We start from the raw sequence: 21953 nt of genomic DNA, 5'->3' as shown, positions 1-21953 counted from the left end.
ATGTTTGGAAATTACACAGCTTTGGATAGTTTTAGTAGCATCAAAAAGGTTTCTGTATAGAACAGGTTCAAAAGGGATCCCTGAGCACCTGCCTAGGAACATATGCCACCGACCGGAAGCTGTGTGTGCGTTGTTTCATCAAAAATAGAAATAAATGGGGACATATTTTTGTGTTCGTCTTATGCTGTCAATGAGTAGTACCCCTTAAATGTGCATATTTATGCACATTTTTAGCAATCTCAGAGGAAATTAAATCCCAGTTTTGCATTTAGTTGTACGCTCACATTTCCATCTTACAATATCTATGAAGCCAAAGTCCAAACCCAACTCCAATTGAGGCACTATGACAAGTTAAAAATGTATGCAAAACTGGTGGAGACATATCACAAATGACTTTAACTGCAGGAAAATTAGAAAAAACATGAATAATTTTCCTTCCAATTTGAAATTTTGCACTTATTGGCTAAAAAAATAAAATAACAATGAATTTGTAATGGCAATGTAATAAAATTTGGAAAAAATTAAGACCTTGTAAAAATATAGGTATATATATAGGTATATTGTAAAAAGATCTACCAGTAAATCAAATGAGACCATGTCATTTAATTGTTTAAGTACACACCTGCAGCATGTTGTTCTACCACTGCTCTAAATCACGATGCCACCGAAACAGACAGAAGTTAGTGTTACGTATTATGGCGGAAAAACAAACAGAGTAATCCCCAAAAGGCTTCCATTTTAATCCCTTGATGATGTCTGGGTAGTGTGCCCAGCCAGTGTCCTGGCAGCCATCAGGACCCAGGCCTGGGCTGCCATCCCAGAGGCACTGATGCATACTACAGCTTGAACAAACACGGACAGCCTAGCCCATGCCTGCTCTATGTCACAGGCAAACCATCAAAAGACGGAATGAAAAAGAGGGATTCATTAACCTAGCCTGCAAAAAAGACATTTCAGCTCTTATGTGATTCATCAACTTCACGCTGTAATTAGTTCCCCCAGAAAAGCGTCAGTTAAGCTTTTAAACAATGGCCTACATTAAGCTTGAAAATACTTCATTAGCAAATTAATTTTTAGATCCTCATTTTTTGTTCATTTCCCTAATGTATAACAGCACAAAAAACCCTGTCATTTGGCAGTTTTGATTAAATAACTAAATCTACAATGCATATTATCCAACATGTTAGACTTTGAACAATCTCATTAGAAGCTCGGCGGCTTGCAGGTGAAGAATTGGCAGCTCTCCGTTATGGTCTTTGAGCATGGACTAACCATAGCCTAGAGCATCACAACCTTGATCCCTTATCCTTCATCATTCACTCAGTGATATATGCACACACAAACACACACACACACACACACACACACACAAGCTTACAGACTAACATAGATGTCTAGCCTCCAAGAGCTGCCTGCTATTAAACCATCACAGCCAAGGCCAGTTATCCACCAAATCCCATCTCTGGTGAGAGATGAGATGATGATCTAGACGGTGAATTTACAAGAGGAAGGAAGAAGCGGGAGGTGTCTCTAGGGATGGGGGAGAGTGGGAGGGAGACTGGACAAGAAGGAGTGGGTATCAAAGAACAGCAGAAGAGCATCATACCTTGGTTTGGAGATAGTGGGGGTAGTAGTAAGTGTACTGAGGGTACATTGGCTGCTGCTCCAATCGCTTGCCCATGTAGCTGGAATCCTTAGCACTGAGGCAGGGAATGGTGACACAGGGGCGGGAGCTGCCAAGTAGCTAGAAATCTGGTGGAGGCGATAGTGGAATTGTGCAATTCCAGGCTTTGCTGTCTGCACCAGTGTAACGCAAGCTGGTCCTCGGGGGGTGAAGGTGAGATCTATGTGCCGGACTTGAGTTCCGACAAGGTCTGTCTCTGATGAGGGAGCTCCTAACGACTTTCACCCCGCTGTTCCAGAGACTCGGTACCAACACAGGTGCCCACTCACTGATGGACTAGGAATATTTTTCAAAAAGTGCCAGAAACGGGAGCAGCGTGTTTCGCGATCGGAGAGTTAGGGTGAGGTAGAGGAGAAGGAGGAAAGAGGAGACGCAAGGAGGTGCAGGTGGCAGTAGCTCTGGCAGTCCTAAGAATGTTGAAAATGGGAGAGGAAGAGGAGGAGGAGGAGAGGAGGAGGAAAGGAATGGTAAGGAAAAACGGGAGAGGACGTATAGGTTCACTTCTCTATTCAAGCTGTTCACTCCAGTCCTTCGGCTTGGCTTTAATCGCACTCTCTCACTGCCCCTCGCTTTCTGTCTTTCCCCCTCTCTTACACACACATACGCGCGCACACACACATACACACACACACACACAGACTCCCACACACAAACACTTTCTCTCTCCTCTGATTTGACGATGTCTATCCTGCTTGACAGAAGAAGATATCGTCAGTGCCAGTTGCCAACAGATGCACTTTGTCTCACAACACCAGCGCTTAGCACAGACACAGAAAGCAGCCACAGTCTGTAGCAGCGGAGCCAGCAGGAGCGGGGATAAAAGCGAAAGATCCCAGTTTCTAAATGATGTGGCACGGGTGTAAATTCAAAAAATCCACTGGCGGGGGGGTTTAGCCAATCCACAGAGTTCCAGTTAGTAGACAAGTGATTACAAAAAGACCGCGATTGTGTCCTGAAGTCTCTCGTCTGTGATCCTGTTATCGGCTTCTATAAAACGTGCTCCTTATTCTTCCTCAGCTCTCTTGCTCATCTAAGCAGCCCAAGTCTCTCGTGTGTGCTTTCTCCGTCACTCAGTATCCAAGCCTCTCTCTCTCCTTCATACAAGCCTCTCTCTCTCCTTCTCCTCCACACTGACAGGGTGGTAAAGGGGGCTCGTTCAAAGCTACAAGAAGAGCACACACTGCCTCCTCCTTTCCAAGCCCAGCCAGTGGGAGGGTCTTGAGCAGCTCTGTGCAAGCGAGGGATCCAGACACAGACCAGCGGGCTGCAGCGTTTCCACAACCTGAGAGAACGCGGGGAAGAGGAGGAGAGGAATGAAGTCTAGAGGGGTTGGCACCAGTGCGAGCAGTCGATTCCCCCTACTGGTTGCACAAGGAGCTACCACATGGAACACAGTGTCTTTGAACTGTTCTTTTCTCCAACACTCTAAGCTTAATCTTAAAATCCAGAAAAGTTTGGTAAAAATTTGTATGAACAACAAAGGCCTATAATTCTAATTTTGCAGTCAAAAAAAAAGAAAGATTTTAGCCTGAAATGGCTATGTAGGAGTAAATAAGTGTTAAATATGAAAATGCAGCACTAGACTGCAGGGACCAGTCAAGGAGTGAAACATCCATCTATCCATTTTCTGTACACATTTAATACTTGTTGGGATAATGGGGATAGGCACTTATTGTATCTCCAGTGGTCAGTGGATGAGATGTCTGGTACACCCTAGGAAGGTTGCCAGTGCAGCACAGTACAACACGGAAACATGCAGTGCTGTGAAAGAAGTTCTCCACCTCTTCCACGGTTCTTGTTTTTGCGGTTGTCTTTTCGTCTCATTTAAATTGTTAAAATCAAAGAAATTTCAAATAAGACAACAAAAATCAGTATAAATAAATAATGCAGCTGTTAGATAATTTCTTTAGAAAGACAAATCTATCCAAACCCACTTAAGTGTGTGTTAAAAGGCAAATAGTCCCAAAACCAACAGTTAGCTGCACAACCCTTGGATAATTGCTAGTTCTCGGCCATTAACCATTGCCGATAACTAGCAATGAGCCTTTTGCATTACTTTGACGTAATTTGGGACTGATCCTTCTTTAGATAATGTTCTTGATTTAGCCACTTTAGCCACCAGAGTTTTCAAGTATGGAAAACTTATTTTTCCCTTTGTCTTGTCCAGCTTTGGCTCAAGCAGAATGGTGCCCTGGCTGCCGTAGCTATGCCATATTTGCTTTACCAAGGAGGCTTTATATCTATAAGTCCTCCCTTGATGCCAAACTCTTGATTATTTACTTTATTACTGTTAAGGAAATATATACACTGATAATAAGGTAATATATAACTGATGCCAAACATGGCAGAGCGGGAGACGTGAAGGTATAACAAGGACAGAGCAAGACAAAAAGAGGAATGACAGAGACACAAAGAAAATATACTAAACTAAAATTTAAAAAAACTACAAAACCTGACAACCAGCTATCACACAAAAATTCTCCTTCAGCCACCATGGGTAAACTGAGGAAAAACAACCACAAACCCTTTTAAAGGGATAAAGCAGACAGCAACAATACCAGCAGCAAGGATGACAAAACTGTGGATACTACTGGAGAGAACTACTGGGAAAATAGCTACTGTATTATGAGTGCATAAGTGTGTGCATGTATAGCAATATAAAATCTGGAGGTCTTAAATTAATTGTGTTTTGTGATGAATGCAAAGGGTGAACACCGCCCTCCCTCCAGGGATCAGAAGCAAACAGGGAGGAGCCCAAGACCCACTAAATCAGCAGCCCCACACAGCACAGAGGTCAGGCATCAAGCATGCAAAACCTGTTTCAGGTAATGTTACAGTATCCCACAAAAGGATTTAGGTTCAGAATTAGACTGGGCAACTCCAATACCTTATTTATGTTTAAACTGCCCCAATTTAACTGGCTGGTGTACCTTGATGACATCTGGATAGTGCTGAACTGATAGCAGGATAAAAGTTTATGGTCGGAAGCAAAATTTGTTATACCATTACTTGCGTGGTGTTAGGTTAATCACTTTCTCTTAATTACATTTTAATGTGTGTGTGTGTGTGTGCATGTGTGTGAGTGAGAGAGAGAGAAAGAGAGAGAGGGAGAGAGATTGTTTGTCCTATGTGTCTGTGTTTCACTTTGACAAACTGGAGGCCTGTCCAGCATGATTCCTGCCCCACTCTTAATGACCACTGGAGCACCAGCTCTCTCCTGACCTAGACATGGATGAAGCAAGAAAATAAAATGGGGAAACTGAACACTTATTACCAGATGTCCTGGTAATAAATAATGTAAACCAGTTCCAAACCATCAAACTGCCACCACCATGTTTAACTGTAGCTATGATGTACTTGATGTGAGTTTTGGTCTGAGCAGTGTGTCGTACATGAATATATTGTTTCTAAAGAACAACACACTCAAGCGAATGAACTGAAGCAAATCACTTTATCAACTGAATCGTTCATTTCTCAGTTCAGAAAACTTAATCTGTGTACTGTTCCTTTGTAGTTGATTGTCTATATTTTTGCCAATAAAGATCTGAAACGTACAAAAAAATGCAACTGCGCTGACCCTGAGCTACGCTACCCTAACATTAGCCCAGACCATCAACTTAAGCAAAACACAGACTCTATATCCAATGGCAGAATTGATTCAATTTCTTTATGAGAAATGTGCTGAAATATTGTTGAAAATATGCAACGCTAAGTGTTGTGTGAGAAAGTGTGTATGCACAGAATGCCTCCGCTCAACTTAACAACTATTCAACAATAAAGAGCGAAGATTTGAGCTGTAAAAAAAACATTCTGCACATTATTTACTGAACATTTTACAGTCACTTTTAAAGCATCTGTTCTCAGATTCAACACACATAATGTAGTGCAAATGTTACATGGTTATTCAATGAGTACTGTGCATATAAAGGGGTCTTTATACCTGGTCAGATAAAATTGATCCCTGCCGAAGAATCCCAGGGACCACAACAAAGCACAGAAGGAAAGGGCAACCTTTTACAGACATGGAGAGGGAACTATAATTATCAGATAGGCCACTTTTATCCGAAGAAAAGATACGAGGCTCATATTGATTGAGGATTACCAGATTAACAGCTTGTGCTTCAACTTGACACAAACTCTCAGTATATGTGGAAAGGCATAAGGTCTAGAACGCAGACCTTAAGAAGCGACAAACCCCAGTGGAAAAGGCAAAGGAGAAAAAGACACAGAGCTAAATTAAGAAACAGAAAGATGGAAGCACAGAGGCAAAACAGATTAATATTTCTTGATACCAGTGTGTCCTAAGAGCGTGTAGGTGTAAGTCATTGCTGTTTTTCACAGATTCAAGGGTCCTTTTACTATTTTTATATTGAGTGGAACAGAGTGGCAGAGTAATTTATTTTTACACAGATTTAACATACATCTGACCAACAATCATGTTTACCACTAAAGTAAATAATAAATCTATAACAGTAGAAGGTCGAACAGATTTTAAAATGATGCAAAATAAAACAAATTTTCTTCACAATTTGAAACAGTAAATGGAACTTGGCTGTTCCTGACTTTTTCCCCTATTCATCAACAACGATGATTAAATTAATGGCTGACAAACCAAACATTACTTCAAATGTAACATTTCAGATATAAAAGTTGGATTTTTCTGTACTATAAAAGGAAAGGTATTTGGCTTCAAGCACCCTTCTCAGGCCCCCACCATACCCCATGCCTTTTCATAGTTAGTGTAAACCCAAACCTACCCCTCAACAATTACCCTAACCAATCCTTAATCACAATCTACATTCACAATCCATCCACAAACTGAAAATGGAGTTGGTGACCTTAGAGTGGAGTTGAGTCAAGTAATATAAGTTTATTTATATAGCACTTTTCAGCAACAAGATATCAAAGTGCTGTACATGTAATACTCCATTCTCTGTACTAGTAACATTGACAGGTTCACACCTCCATGCATGTGATCATAACATTTCTCATGTGAGCCACGCAAACGATGAGCCTAACGACTCTCCATTGCGAGGGGCGATCATTGCCTGGTGAATCTGTATGTGAATCCAAGCTCTAACGAGGCCTTTCCGGCAGGTCTATAAAGCTTGGAACGCCACACTACTGCAGACATTTTGAACTGAGTGGTTGGGAAGCGAAACAGCTTCAGAACAGAAGTACAGTTGTTATATATATATATATATATTTTTTGATTAATCATGACCTGGATGACTGAGCATCTTAACCAACATAACAACATAACGTATCATTCCTGTTAGATGATTGCACATCCAACAGGAATGATGTGCAATCATCTACTTGCAGTATATTCTGCTGGTATTTGTTCCTGCCAAGTGTGTCATTCCACTGAAAATGTATTCAAGTCAGTGGATTTCGTCAAGAGTTGGGAATTAAGACTTGATTGTTCTAGTATCTCTCCAATTCTTGATTGGATTGAGATCTGGGCACTCTGGAGGCCATGTCAACTTTTAACACTCAAGCCTTCAAAAAGATGACCCAACCACCAGGGAATATTTTTCACATGAAAGGTTGTACATGGTTTGCAACGATGCTTGCTTGCAGCACTAGGTAAACAACCAGTCAAATGTTTGGACTCATCCTTGTCATTCAATGACTTGTCTTTATTTTTATGACTTTCTACATTGCAGATAATTCAGTACAATACAATTTTATGTATATAGAGCCAATTCAAAACACAACATCTTAAGGCACTTTACAAAGTCAAATTTAATCAGTTTTGATGTGTACATAGTGAAGACATCAAATCTATTCCAAAAAAAGTAAAAAAACAAAGCAACTGGACTTGTTTTCCGTAGTTGAAGACGTTTCGCTTCCTCTCCCGGAAGCTTTCTCAATTCAAAAAGTCTGGAGTAATGTGGAGTACCAAGTCAGTGGATTATTGAGAAAGCTTCCGGGAGAGGAAGCGAAATGTCTTCAACTACGGAAAACAAGTCCAATTGCTTTGTTTTTTACTTTTTTTTTTTGAATGACCATGACCTGGATGACTGAGAATCTTCACCAACATCAAATCTATGTCTCAAAATGATATAGAATTATCTTCAGTCATTTGAAGCGGTTTTCTAACTGCCTTTCCCACGCGTAGTAATAAAAATAAAGACAAACCTCTGAATGAGAAAGTGAGTACAAACATTTGACTTGTAGTGTATGTGTCAAAGTAACACTCACATGGATGACAAGAACAAAGTTTCAGATTACCTTTTCAAACTCTTTGCCAAAGTGTTTCCTGGTGTCATGTCTTTCCCAATGGCCCCTGTCCATTGGGAAAGACATGACACCCTGACTTGTCTTCACCCAACAGACTTTGATGTGCAGTGTGTTCTGATACTTTTCACCCAGAACCAGCATAAATCTCTTTAGCAATTTGACTCTTGAGGTGCATCGATGATCCTATCTCCTGTTCAAAAATGTTGCTTATTTGACCAGTTTTCTTAAGATAACCATTGTAAAATTAGGCCTGTCACGATAAATTTTGCTGGACGATAAATCTTCCTAAAAATTATCGCGATAAACCATAACATTGTCATTTGGAGACTTTTTACTAATATGATAATGCCATAATAATGCAAGTATATCCTCTTGACATAACGGCTCAGATAGATTAAGTCGTTGGCCGGCGTCATTTGGCTTAAATCCAAAAAACTCCCACACAGCAGCGGTCGTATTCGGCTTTGACACCAATTCCATTTTCTTTTTCAAACTAGCGTTTCTCTGTCTCTCCCTCACATGGACCTCATGCTAAACATTGAGCATGTGCCTATACCTGACACAAGATTTAAGTCCTCCTACACTGAGGAAACGAGAAGGAAGTAGTGAGTAGACACCGGTGCATCGTACTGAAACCTTTTGTTATCCAGTCTTAGAGAGAGGAGAGGGAAAGACGGGGGAGGAAAGAAGCAATCATGTATACAGAAATGATTGTGCTTATTTAAATTAATCATGTGATTCATTGATGTATCGATTATCATGACAGCCCTATGCAGAACAGGAGCACTCCAAAAGAGTCTAGCTATCCCAGTATTGCCCTTACCTAACTTGTTAAAAATCCTCACACTTCCTAGTTTTTTGTGCCTATCATAAATCCAATTTCATGACAAACTTTTTACTTTCTGCCTCATATAGCCTTTGCCCAAAGTTCCACGATGAAGAGATAATCTCAGTGGTCACAATGACATGCCTGAGTGGTGTATAAGGACAATGTGTGGCATAAATTACCGGATGCCATCATTTTACTTTACAGGTCAGCATTTTAGAGCTTTAGAGGAGAGTTTTTACAACACTTGTCTGAACAGAGAAAAAAAACAGTAAATATACAGAATTTATATAGCACTTTTCTAGTCAAACTGACCACTCAAAGCACCTTACACTATAGCCAGCACACAAACAAATGCTACACGTGGGCTACAAGCAACATACAGGGGCTAAGGAGAAAAAGAACTGGACCGGTGCTGAGAGGTGCAAAGTTCTATATTCAGATTAAAGTAAAGTTTGCATTTAATTTGGAAATCAAGGTCCCAGAGTCTGGATGAAGAGTAGAGAGGCACATATTCCATGTTGCTTGAAGTCCAGTGTGAATTTTCCTCAGTCAGTTACGATTTGGGGTGCCATGTCATCTGCTGGTGTTGGTCCACTTAGTCTTTTGAAGTCGACAGTCAACACAGCCATCTATCAGGAAACCTTTGAGCATTTAATGCATCTTTGGGCTGAAAAGCTTCATGGAGATGCTGATTTAATTTTCCAACAGAACTTGCCTGCACTGCTAAAGGTACCAAAAGCTGCTTCGATAACCAGGGTGTTACTGTGCTTGTTTTAACAGCAAACTGGTCTGACCTGAACCCCGTAGAAGATCTACGGGCTGTTGTCAAGAGTAAGTGAGAGACACCAGACCCAACAAGGCAGATAACCTGAAAGCAGCTATCAAAGCAATCTGGGCTCCTATAAAACCTCAGAAGAACCACAAGCTGATCGCCTCCATGTCGCGCTGAATTTGAGCAGTTTTCTGACATCGATGAGAAAAATATATACCATTTTCTTTTTGGATATATCTATATATTTCACAGTGGGCCAGAAAGTTTCTGATTTTGAATCCGATTCATGCAAAGAATGGGCTCTTTCCAGTACTGCAGAAACTTGAAAGCAAAACCCTGAGAAATAATAGCTAATTCTTCTGCAGCCATTTTTTCCTAATGCTTTCATAAATCAAAGCAGAAGCCCATCTGCTGCTCTTCTGTTCTGAGGTCTTCCTCTAGTACTTGTTTATCCACTTTCTAAATTGAGGGCAAGTGTGAGTCATTCACAAGCCTTCAAAATACGGCAGACAACAGAGTGCAGAATTCACTTGAAGGTGTTAAGAAGTCACTTTTTTTAATGATGCATGAGAAAAAATGAGGTAAGGTGGCTTTTTGACATAATGAGAACACTTCAGGAAAAGCTTGTATGGTATTTTTTTTATTATCTCACATTTATCAGCCATTGTTCTCATCTCTGAGTTGGAACTGGAAACCATGAACATTGCTCAGATGTGCATTGCTTTGTAGATCCACTGAGACAGCTGCACATTTGGCAGAAGCAAAACCTTTCCTCTAACCACAGAAAAACAGAAAACGACAATTTATTGTTCCTTTTAAAAACTAATTCTTAGAAAGTTAGGAACATCCCAGCATTACTACGAGACACATCCCCTTTTGGTGCCTACTGTCCTTCATCAAGCCTCTGAAAAAAAGAAAAAAACACGATGGCTTGTTTCCTGCGGCCTGCTGGACAGGCCTGTTGCGGGTGTTTCCCAGAAATGACCAGATGCGAGGAATTCTGACGCATGGCGCTGTGCCAGAACCGGCACAGCGCCATGTGGGTGGTGGGAAAACGGGGAGGAAAGCTGGACAAAAAGGAGAGAGGGGAGAGGAGAGAAATTTGGGAACAGCGAGGCCGAGTATTCTTTGGAAAAAAAAAAAGTTGTACAGAAGTTGTATTGGCAATGCATGCCTGAACAACAAATACCAAAAATGCTTTACAATCCTATTGATCGGAGCATAACTAAAGAGAGGTCGAAGATAAACTCTACACTACAAAAAATGTGACAAAATATGAAAACTGTTACTGACATGAAGTTAATCCCAAAGTTATTCAGCAGAGTCAGATTTAAGTTATTTTTATTAAACCTAGAAGGCTATTTCTGATAGTAAATGAGACAGGGATATCCTAAAGGACAAGAAAACTATTTAAAAGTAAAAGTATTAATGTTTAAGAAAAAAAAAAACATTTTGCAATGAAATTATTTATAACATTTTCAATAACAAAGACAGAAATCTTTGATATTACAACAATCTACCCTTCCTTAGAAGTCCTGACCAGCTTTTTGCATCTTTTCACTGGCATCTTGACAATTTATCTTTGGTGATGAGCTCCTCCTCTTTGTGTTGAGAATCTGGCTGTGCCAATCCAAAACATTAATATTACACTCAGTAAGAAGAAACATGTTAGTAAAATCAACATTACTTTAAATCTAAATATGCCAGCGTATGAATAATTTTGAGTTTAACTGTATATGAAAAGTGACTTTTGGGGGGTGGGCATCTTTTACCCATTAAAACAAAGCAGTCAGGTGAAACAAATCAAATCAGTGAATGTTAACTTTCAAAATTAAGAACTGATGGAATACATTTTTTGCCATTTTTGTCATTTGCCAATCATTGAATGCAACATACCTAAGAACTAAACACAACACTGTGTGGTGTGGAAGCTAGCGCTGAAGGAAAAACACTCAAAGTTAGCTACTTTAGGAATCACTGCTTCGTATAAAAGGATATTAGAAAAAGCACATCACTCCATTTAAAAAGGGAACTGTATTTTCTATGAGGCAGGTCTGCAATTCAGTCATGCTGGTACTACTGAGATCTGGACTTAAGCAGCATTTGGTCATGTCACCCCTTCGCCATTTGATACATTTTCATTTTTGGTCATTTGGTTTTAAGCGTCTTTAACTTATTAAAATAAACTATCAGCTACTGGACAGTAAACCAGTTCCACCAATTGAATGTCTATTTTTTTATGGGGATGGATTCAGAGTGGACAAGTCTTCTGAAGAGCCCAAACAATTCATTGAGACTAATTCAACGTGTCATTAAAGTAGTAGAAGAGCAAACTGACCCTGAGCAAACTTCTGTATACCAGAAAGGATGAATGAATTATCCTCTGGAGCTTCAAAATACTGGATTTGGAAATACTGGCAGCCTTATGGAAGTCTCAGTTAAGGTCAAGGTTTACGACCTCTTGGAATGCAGTCAAATTCAATAAATAAGAATAGTGTAGAAAATGTCATTTATTTTAGTTATTCAATTCATCAAGGGAAACATACTATGTAGATTAACACAAACTGATGATCTAAAGCATTTATTTTCTGTTAATTATGATGTTTCTCCACCTCCAGCTAATAAAAACACAGCATTTAGGATTAGAATATTGCATAAGACCAATAAAAACAAAATGTTTCATGCAAAAATGGGGGCTTAATAAAAATAAAAGTATGTTTAATACTGGCTTAAAGGTTGTTGTTTTTTCTTTAAAAGGTACTTTTAATCTAACAAACAAGCCTCTTAGAAATGCATATTCTAATTTATTGAATATGACTGTTTCTTGAACATGCTTGTATGGAATAATGTCTTTCAGACCCTATTTTCAATCAGTGCTCTAGCATTTCTCAACACTGTTTGGTTAACAGCTGAAAACATCGACAGAGAACAGATGGCCAAAGTTTATCCCTCTGTGGAGGTGCATTCACAGCGCTGAAACCACCAGCAGATGAAAGCTAAAACTAGGATCTCAAGGCAAGTTTGATTCAAGCAGGATGCTGCAGTGCACATCTAATCTGAGAAATATTTTGCGCGGTAGAACCAAAAGCAGACAAGATGTTCAGAGTGACACAAAATATTACATGTTACATATGTGAAGCATTGCTTATTTGAAAAGGATTAAATGCATTTTGAAAAGCTGCAAAAGTACAGTAACCAATCATTGTTTACAAACTGCAGGATGTAACTATGAAGAATCAAGAATATTGTATTTGTCACCACGGCAAAATTTCTCTTTGGCTACTCCGGTTCACATTACAGTTTACATAATGAAGGCAAAAAAAAAAAAATTAAATTAAACAAACATGCCATGAACAAAGGTTAATTTTTTTTTTTTTAGCATTCAGGAAAGTCACAGATAAAGATAATGAGGTAGTATAGTGCTTATTGAACGATGATGATTTGACACTTCATTTACAGAATTGTGCATGAAGCCTCAAATTATCATTGTTCAGTAAGCACTATACTACCTCGTTATCTTTATCTGTGACTTTCCTGAATGCTAAAAAGCTAAAAAGAAAAAAAAAATCCCACATTTGTGGGAAATGACCAACAGACTTTTTATGCTTAGCCCTTTTGTCTATTAATGTCAACCTCAATGCCACACCTCTTTCCTGGGCGGGGCTGTAAGGGAACATTGTATGCAGAGAAAATTGGTTAGTCCTGCCTGGTTTGGTACAGGAAATGGCGGAGTCAGCTTCATATCATTCATGGGGGACGTCATGGCTGGTAAAAATGAAAACTCTCGCAGCACTCCGTCCGAGAACCCTTCTAGTATTTGTTCTGTTCGCGCGAGTGTCTTCTGGTCCTTCCTGGTGATTTTTCCCGGATTAGAGTGCGACCCCAAAACAGCCATCACTACTTCATGGTCATTTGATGAGGAACTGAAGCCCAATTAACAGTTGCCTGTTGCTCTTAGAATCCAAATGTGGGCAAATAGTGTGAACGTGTCTTTAGTACCTGTACTTAAAGTAAAAAAAAAAAAAGAGCCTAAACTGGAGTTTGTTCTTAATACTGAACAACCCACTGAAGTATACAGAGAATGCTGAAGTTCTCTTTATAAAATATCAATCTTCACTGTCAAGCTTTCATTCTGCTTTCATGATCTTACTTGCACATGTCAGTATGAAAACCTAGGTACTCAACGGCAATAAAGAAAATGTACTTTTGTAAAACAATGCATTCAAAGTGTCTTAAACCATTGTCTGGACATTATTTATGCATTATGTAAGTTCTCTGCATCTCCAATATATACACTTAATACCTTCTTATCAGTGCACCAACAGATGACAGCCTGAGGTAATGCAGCACATTCCCCCTCTGAGAGTATAATTTTCCACCGCGCAAAGAGCTGGATGATATAGTCAAGATATCATTGCAGGGTACTTCTCTTTAATATGATTTCTCTATACAGGATGGTGTCATCGCATGGTGTTGGCAGCTTATCTAACCCTGTAAAAAAAAAGAAAAAGAAAAAAAAAAGAGGCAGGCTGACTCCGGACCACCAGCCCCGCACAGAGACATTTGATAAACACCAGGCAGATTTCCAGTGAGTCATTAGCTTCTATCACAACACAAAGGAGAGCAATGAAGGCCTAATGGGGAGGAAATACGAAACCAGACGTGCATGAGTAAAAATGACGTACAGTGCGGCCAGTAAGGGACAGGCAATAGACCTGAAAGAGTTAATTGCATACAGTCACTGGTTCTCAATTACAAATGTGAAATACATATGCAAGTAATGCCAAGCGGCTCATTTCCTGGTTAACATGATTCCGGGAAAAGATCAGAGTTGTTACAAATGACTTTTTACAGGGAATGAGGCCCACAACCAGGGTGGCTGTGCATGTGTGTGTGCGTGTCACTGTACAAGTCAACATATCCACGAGAGAACTTGAATATCACAGGAGGCTCAAGTTGTGCTGAAAGCTAAGGTTAAAATGCCTGGGTGGAGTTCCCAAATTGGACTTCCTGGACCATTGCATGACATGGAACATGCAAATGAAACTTAGTTGTGTCCATATAACCTACAGTCCTGCTGTGATGGGTGGAGCACTGCTAGGTCCAGAATAATATAAAGTGTATTATGTTGAGGTAATCGCCACAGTATCAAGTTCTTTATAGGCAGAGAATGTGTGAGTATAAACAATAGATTTTCTTTTTTTCCAGAGAGGGCAGATTCTCCTAATAGTTCACAAAGGAGTTAACAATAACACAATAGCACCATCCATCAGATTGAGGAGAGGCACAATTTTCTCTCGCTGCGCAAATTAAGAAAGAAGCCAATCAAAGTTTCATCAGAGAACTCAAGCTGTGGTGTGTATTTTTCTTTTCTTCGCTGCCCTAAAAATACTTCAAAGTTAGCTTTGTGCCTTTTCTATATCTTTTTATATCCTCGAGTCTGCCTGCGCATATATCAGAAAGAGTGGCCCCTTATTCATTAGTAGTTTGGCAGGAAGAAGTGAGAGAGTGGGGGAAGACATGAGGCAAACGGCCCAGGGTCAGAAATTGAATCTGGGACAGCTGCGTCGACGACTATAGACCCTATATATGGTGTGGCGGCTATTCCACTGAACCACATGGTGCTCCACAAACTGTAAAGTCTGATGTATGTGATTGGGAGTTTATATCTTTAAAGGTAGAGTCATCGATTGTTCCAGAAGTTTAACCCAAGTCCCTTTTGGAATAACTGCGCAAGACCGTCTTGCTTGCTCTACCGCTCCTCAGGGGGATCGCATGAGAAAAATGTCCCAACACTGCACAACAACTTAAACACAGCATCCCCACTGTGAGACATGGTGGTGGCAGCATTATGCCGTTGATATGGTTTTCTTCAGCAGGAACTGGTCCAGAACAGCACATGCATGTGTTAGAATGGCCGAGTCAAAGTCAGAACCTGGAGCAAGACTTGGAAACACAGACAGGTTTTCAGTCTGCAAGATACTTCAGTCTCAATGAAAGATGAACAAGCAAAAATAAATCTGCCCTGAATGATTTGAGCTGTAATTTAATCTATAGATAGTACTTAATGTATTGACTGAGGGCTGTAAATAAAAGGACAGCACATTTTGTAAATTACATTTTTATTTGTATGGAAATTTTAAAACATTTTCACTATTTTTCCCTTTCAATTTATAATTATGCAGTAATCTATGTTGGTCAATCACATAAAACCCCAGTAAAAGACATTGAAGTTTGAGTTGTCACCAAAGTGGGAAAAAAGGAACATGGTCATGGATACTATTGCAAGACACAGGAACTGTTTATGCGTATTAAAGCACTGAAAGGAAGAGTTAAAATGTGAAGCAATACGAGCGATAAAGAGGTCTTCCCACAGCAGAAAGAAACTGGAGATTGGAGTGGAAAAAACAGTTATCCATCAGGAACACATCTGTGTAGGCCTATGAAGCCCAGGGCTTCCTGCAACAGAGAAGAATGAGATGGGAGGACAGCAGCAAATTTTTAAAGCACTACTAAGCCATCCTGGAATGAAGTGAAATGACCACATGTCACAGAAATGAGAAGTGAGAGGGAGGGGACCAGCAGAGTGAGAAACAGCAGAAAGAGTAAAGAGAAAGAGAGAAAACAGAGTGTGTCATTCTAAGAGGAATATTTCAGGGTGGTAAATGGAGCAGAACTCTATTCCAGCTCTTGTCTTAACCTCCCTAGGTGTCTCATCTTTTGCATGCAAAGCATGATGCCCAGAAGACAAAGAAAACAGGGCATTGAACAGGAAAGATTTAGATATACTGTGAATAATATTCAACCACCAGACATGTGGCTTATGCATTTATTTCATTGTTAGAATCGTACACCAGTGCAGTAATTGGGGCCATTACGCTGTAAAGAAAAATAAGTTTGCCATGATTCGCCACGGGTGAAGATGTAAAATTGTTTATGGTCTGAAGCTGAGCGGGGAAGCCATGTGTATGTTCAGGGCCTTTTAGAAAATACAGCCCTCTTAAACTTTTCCATATGTAGGCAGAAATGTTAATGTTCTAAATTGGAATCAGGTTTTAACTGTGATTTGGCCATTCTAAAACGTGAATATGATTTCATCCAAACCATCCCGTTGACTCCATTTTTCGGGTTTTTGTCCTGCTGGATTTCTCGGCCACTAACAGCTTTTCTTCCAACATTCCCTTAAATTCTCTTTTTTTAATTAATCTTCCAATAAACTTCTGTTATTTTTGAAACTAAGCATCCCCATACAAGATGCTGTAAGCACCATGTATCTCAATTTGAATGCCATAGGCAGGAAGAGGTTGCTTTCAGCTAGACAAGGCTTTGCACGTTGGCCAAAAAGTCTTGTCTGACAATAACATCTCCCACGTGTTTACGTTGCCCCCCCCCCCCCCCTTAAGGTTTGTGGCAAAAAACCGAATGGGACTTCTTTTAACAATTTCTTTCTTTCTGCCACTGTTGGCGACCTAAAAGGACCCATTTGTGGAGAGCAGCTACCAAGTGTCCTATCAATATACTTTCACTCCTGAGTAGTAAATATTTGCAGCTCTCCAATTTTTACCATGGGCATCTTCACTGCTTTTATACTTAATACTCTCATTGCCCAGTCAATCATTGTAAGGGGACAGCCACGTCTGAATAGGTTTTATTCGTTGTGCTACACAGCTTGCTTTGTGAACTGTTGCTATTGTTTAGAACCTAACTAAGCTTTAAACCTCTCCACCTTGTGTCCCTGGTCTGTCTGAAGTGTCTTGTTTTCTGATGTAGTTTGTGCACTTAATCTTCTCCTACAATCATCTGATGTCTTTACAAAAAGAGCTGGATTCACATTGTGAATAAGTTACACACATGTGGACTGTTTCTACTACTTAAGCCAACTGGCTGCACTGGATTTTATTTAAGAGACTCAGATTGAAAGAGTCCAGATATAAATACGCACCAGGTTTTTTTTCTGCATTCTTCCTAAAAACACGCTACTTTCTGTGGTCTGTCACATAAATTGTAGTAATCAAGTCGATTTATTTATAAAGCATATTTCAAAAAACCAAAGCTGACCAAAGTACTGTAAACCCTGTAGAGTATCAAAAACCAACAGAAAATACATCAATTTAGATTAGTTTAAAAGCCAGTGAATAAAGATGGGTCCCAAAAAGGTTTTGAAAAGAACCAATGTAGGAGGTCCAAATGTGAAATTGCAGTGTTTTCTACAGTATCAGAGCAACTACTGCAAAAGTCCAGTCTCTGCTATGTTTTGACATTGATCTGGGAACAACAACAAAACGTTGATCAGTGGACCTTAGAGATCCAGCTGGAGTATGTGTTGCTAAAAGGACACAGAGACAATGGGGAACCAGTCCGTTTAAGGATCTGAAAATGAACAATAAACTATTAAAATGTATTCTAAAATGCACATGCACCACATGCAAAGAAACCAGTATGGGGGGGGGGGTGTAATGTGGTCTTGCTCATGTGTAAAATCATTTGAAACTTTTAAGATGAAAGACATATGCACTGAATGGATCCTCTGATCTGGCGCTCTCATGAGGTACTTTGTCTTAAGTCTTCTCTACTTCTAATATGGAACTGGAAAGACTTGTGAGCTAATCTACTGATAAACCTCTTTAAATTTTTGCAGGGGAAAAAGGAAAAAAAATACTATAATCCAATTTTAAACCGTTGCTGTAATGCATTTTCGCAGGTAAATGGACCTTTACAGGTCCTGTCCAAAAATCATCAACCACATCACTGATTTTTAGCTGTATATACATTTACAGCATCTTCCAAGTCCCGGTTTTGGGTTTGCAGCTCATAGTTCTGTCTCATTGGCGCAGCAATCTGTGCTTTTAAGGGATAATACTATAATAAAAGTTAGGGATGCTAGTCTACCAGCAACCTATTATCAAACAAAAAAACTTTACACTTATATTATAAAGAAAGCTAAAATCAGCTAAAGTTATTTTAGATAACTTTAGGTAGCCTAAAAAGTTTGTCATTTTAAAGCACATAACGGAGGTTCTGTTATAAATATTTTAGATCACTGGTTACATTTCTGCTAATTAGGAATAAATATGGCAGTAACATGGAACCTTCTAATCCAATATGAAATTCACAGCGACAACGTTGATGTTTATAAATTACCTGTTGTAGACCTGTTTTTAACCTAGTAATGGTGAAAGTCTTTCTTCGCATTCCTAACTTTTCACACTCTGTAGCTTCACAATAACTTCAGAGCATTTGGGCATCTCTGCAAACCTCAGCAACACCTCCCTTTTCAGAATCTGGCAGGGCTATCGAAAGCTGTGAGCTTGAGACATTTCGTATGCTGTTAGAATTAAAATAAGTCCTGTTGAAAAAGACTTAGTGGCTCGCTATGGAAGAAGACTTTAAGCTGTTTCCTTAATGGCTTCACCTTTAAAAATGAATTCAAAAAAGGGAGAAACGTTCTCTCTGAAGCAAAATGAAAATCCTTATGACATTAGCTTCTGTCGAACTCTCACATAATGCTTTGATTAGGCACACTGATTATACATGCAGAAAAGGAAAAAGAAATTTTAAGATTATTTAAGATAATTTAAGATTATTCTTCTTTCTGCTCCTTTTCATTCAGGACTTTAGAATGTTCGTATTTATGTTTAATTGTTTCGTTTGAACACAATGAATGAAATAAAACTTTTAAATAAATAAATACGATTTGAACTCAGCTTTAGCTTGAACATGTCATGTTAGTGTTGTTCATGCTTTTAGGTCGTCTCCTATCGACTGACTGTTCATGTTCGCTGTGAATAAGCAATTCTAAGAAATGTTACTGTCAATATACACCTGCCTTTGTACCAAAAACAATGTTTCCAAATTTACTCAAAGAAACAGTAGAGTCCGGGTTTTGGACTATTCCTCATACGATCATTTCAACTCGTAACGTTAGGGGGAATGGTGGCTCAGTGGTTAGAGAGCTGGGCATATGTATCGTAGAGAGGCCCCAAAGGTTGGCGGTTTGAAACTCAGTCTGTCACTGGGTCCCTGAACAAGACTCTTGGTCAGGGACTCTTGTATGGCAGCCACACAGGTTGCTCCCTGTGCGCTCCCTAATGTATGGGTTAACTGCAGAGACATATCTCCCTTCTGTTGGACTATAAAGGAAGTATTTATTGAATTCACCACATCAGAAAATGATCCTTCTTTTAGTAATGATCTAATTTTTGTTGGTATATATATATATATATATATATATATATATATATATATATATATATATATATATATACACACACACATTCTAATGGTTCACTAGAGCTTATAGTGAGTGATCACATGTAATACCAACCACTATATAGTCATATTCGAACATTACAGTAACGGATTGAAATAACTTATTAGCTACAACACAAATAATTCTACTTTCAATTTTTCAACCTCAGAAACGCAAAGCTTTTGCCACCACAAACAGCGCTACAACACAGCCAGAGAAGAACCACCACAAAACCAGCACAGAATAAGAGAAGCTACTGGAGCTGGAATACATATTTGCGCTCATTTTATCCAGTTGCATCGACGTATTAGTATTGTTTCACAGACAAGACGTCAGGGGCGTATTTCCTGATGAGCGTTTGATGTCTGTTGCCCTCATGAATGGCACAAAAACTCCTCTTATGAAAATTATGATAAAAGACCCTTAACATAATCGGGTGAATGTTATGTCCAACTTTATTGTTGCAGCATGAGTTCCTCTCCTTGACCGTGTGTTTGGCTGAGAGACACAGTTGGACAGCGCTGCTTTGGTCAGCCTACAGAGGTCACTCTCAAACAGGACGGGGGGGTGGTGGCTGCTATTGTGCCAGGTTTTGATGTGTAACGGATCTTATCTTTAGATTCACAACAGAGTTATTATTGCAAGGAAAAAGCTCTGAGGAAAAAGTTTCTAAACACCTCAACACAGATGAAGGTTGAGTTAAAACAGAGCTTTATTACAAATCAGAAGCTGACTTTATTGTGCCATGTGAAACCATGCTTTCTGCAACTACAGTCCACAGGGACAACCTGAGTCTTGGTTTACTCTAGTTGGGTCCAGCTTTTTTAATCTCCCTCCAGTTTTGATAACTGCTTTCCTAATGTCTGCATGGTCAACCAGAACCAACCAACCATTCAAAACCTTTAGGGCAACATGAGTTTCAGCAAATTAGTATAAGGAGGTCTATAGTTGATAAAAATGCTTTCAGCTTAACAAATATTTTAAATACAGAATCATCATTTCAAAGGATAAAAACAGTTTCAAAGAATTTTGATAAAATGAACATTCAGCATCGAACATTACAATGATCAGTGGGATTAAGTGGGAACAAGTCAATTAGCCTTTGTGACCTCTTGTTCGGCCTTTTATAAAATAATCAAATGTTGCTGCAGGTGGTTTTATATAAACAGAACAGTAAAATAAGAGCTTGGAATGTCATAAAAATCTCACTGTTTTCAAAAAAGATGCTTTGTTTTAGCAGAACTAAGCTTTTATAGACACTAAATAAGAACTGGCAGAGTTTTTGATAACACTTAATCTAAGATTTATGTTTATTAAGCACCAGAGCATCTTTTTTCTGTTTTTTTTTTTTTTTTCTGGACATGTTACTGGAGCTGTAGCGACTTACGTTGCAAGCCTAATAATCAATTACACACCACAAAACAAAGAAGAAACCAGCTAATCTTACCAGAGTTTTGGAGCAAACTGCTCTGCATTGTCAAATTCTGAAATAAACAAAAAGGTTGTGTTGCAGGAATTCCACCCCCCCCCCCCTCCCTTCGGAAAAATGCAGCATCTGGAATGTTATTGGTGGGTGATTTAAGTACGACACAAATACAATTCCAAAGCAGGCCGTGTAATACTGATGAAATGTGATGCGTTATTTTATTGTACTTTCAAACTAATGAGTTCTCAAACATAACCGGCATTGTGTAAATGGACTATTGGACTTGAGCTCAGTATCAGGACATTTTTACATAAAAATCACTATGAACAGTGTCTATCTGCTAAACAGAGTGACAATGATTACAGCTCTGTCAATTTTATATGACTAAAATGATGATCTAACAGAACGTCCACTGTACTCCACATTTATAGCTAAGTGCACGTTTTAATCTTTAAAATATACTAATTGGGTTGGAGTCAATGAATGTATCTATTGTAATAACATACTTATTTAACAGTGTGTTCTAATGACAAATCTCAATGAAGTAAAATTGGGATTTTGCTCATGCAAGTACAATTTGAATAACACACAAAAAAAACAGACTACTATAAAAATGTCACCCATCCAGCCGTTGTCTTTATGGTCTGAGCGTGCAGTTTAACACATTTTTCTTTTCTTTTTTGCTGTTCGCTCAAACATTTTTGACATGTTTTATAAATGATAGGAAACATATTCCTGGTGCACACT

The 21953-nt window shown here is 39.1% G+C and overlaps 1 protein-coding gene across 7 annotated transcripts in view; it reads right to left on the bottom strand.

The window, feature by feature from the left end:
* The window catches only part of rbms3 (RNA binding motif, single stranded interacting protein), a 434538-nt gene that overhangs the window by 302310 nt on the left and 110275 nt on the right, over positions 1 to 21953 (bottom strand). Inside the window, exon 1 of one of the 7 annotated variants that reach the window (XM_036145335.1) lies at positions 1607 to 2936. The exons of 4 other annotated variants lie outside the window; for them this stretch is intronic. In XM_036145335.1, the coding sequence (XP_036001228.1) occupies positions 1607 to 1681 (75 nt within the window). In that variant the 5' untranslated portion in view covers positions 1682 to 2936. Of the gene's footprint in view, positions 1 to 1606; positions 2937 to 21953 lie in introns of those variants that run through there. 2 more of the 7 variants (XM_036145336.1, XM_036145334.1) reach the window with 2 other exon arrangements.

This window comes from Fundulus heteroclitus, chromosome 13, assembly GCF_011125445.2.
Source record: "Fundulus heteroclitus isolate FHET01 chromosome 13, MU-UCD_Fhet_4.1, whole genome shotgun sequence".
Taxonomy (NCBI): domain Eukaryota; kingdom Metazoa; phylum Chordata; class Actinopteri; order Cyprinodontiformes; family Fundulidae; genus Fundulus; species Fundulus heteroclitus.
The sequence above is the reverse complement of the archived record's forward strand: the minus strand, read 5'-3'. Positions and strand labels throughout refer to the sequence as shown.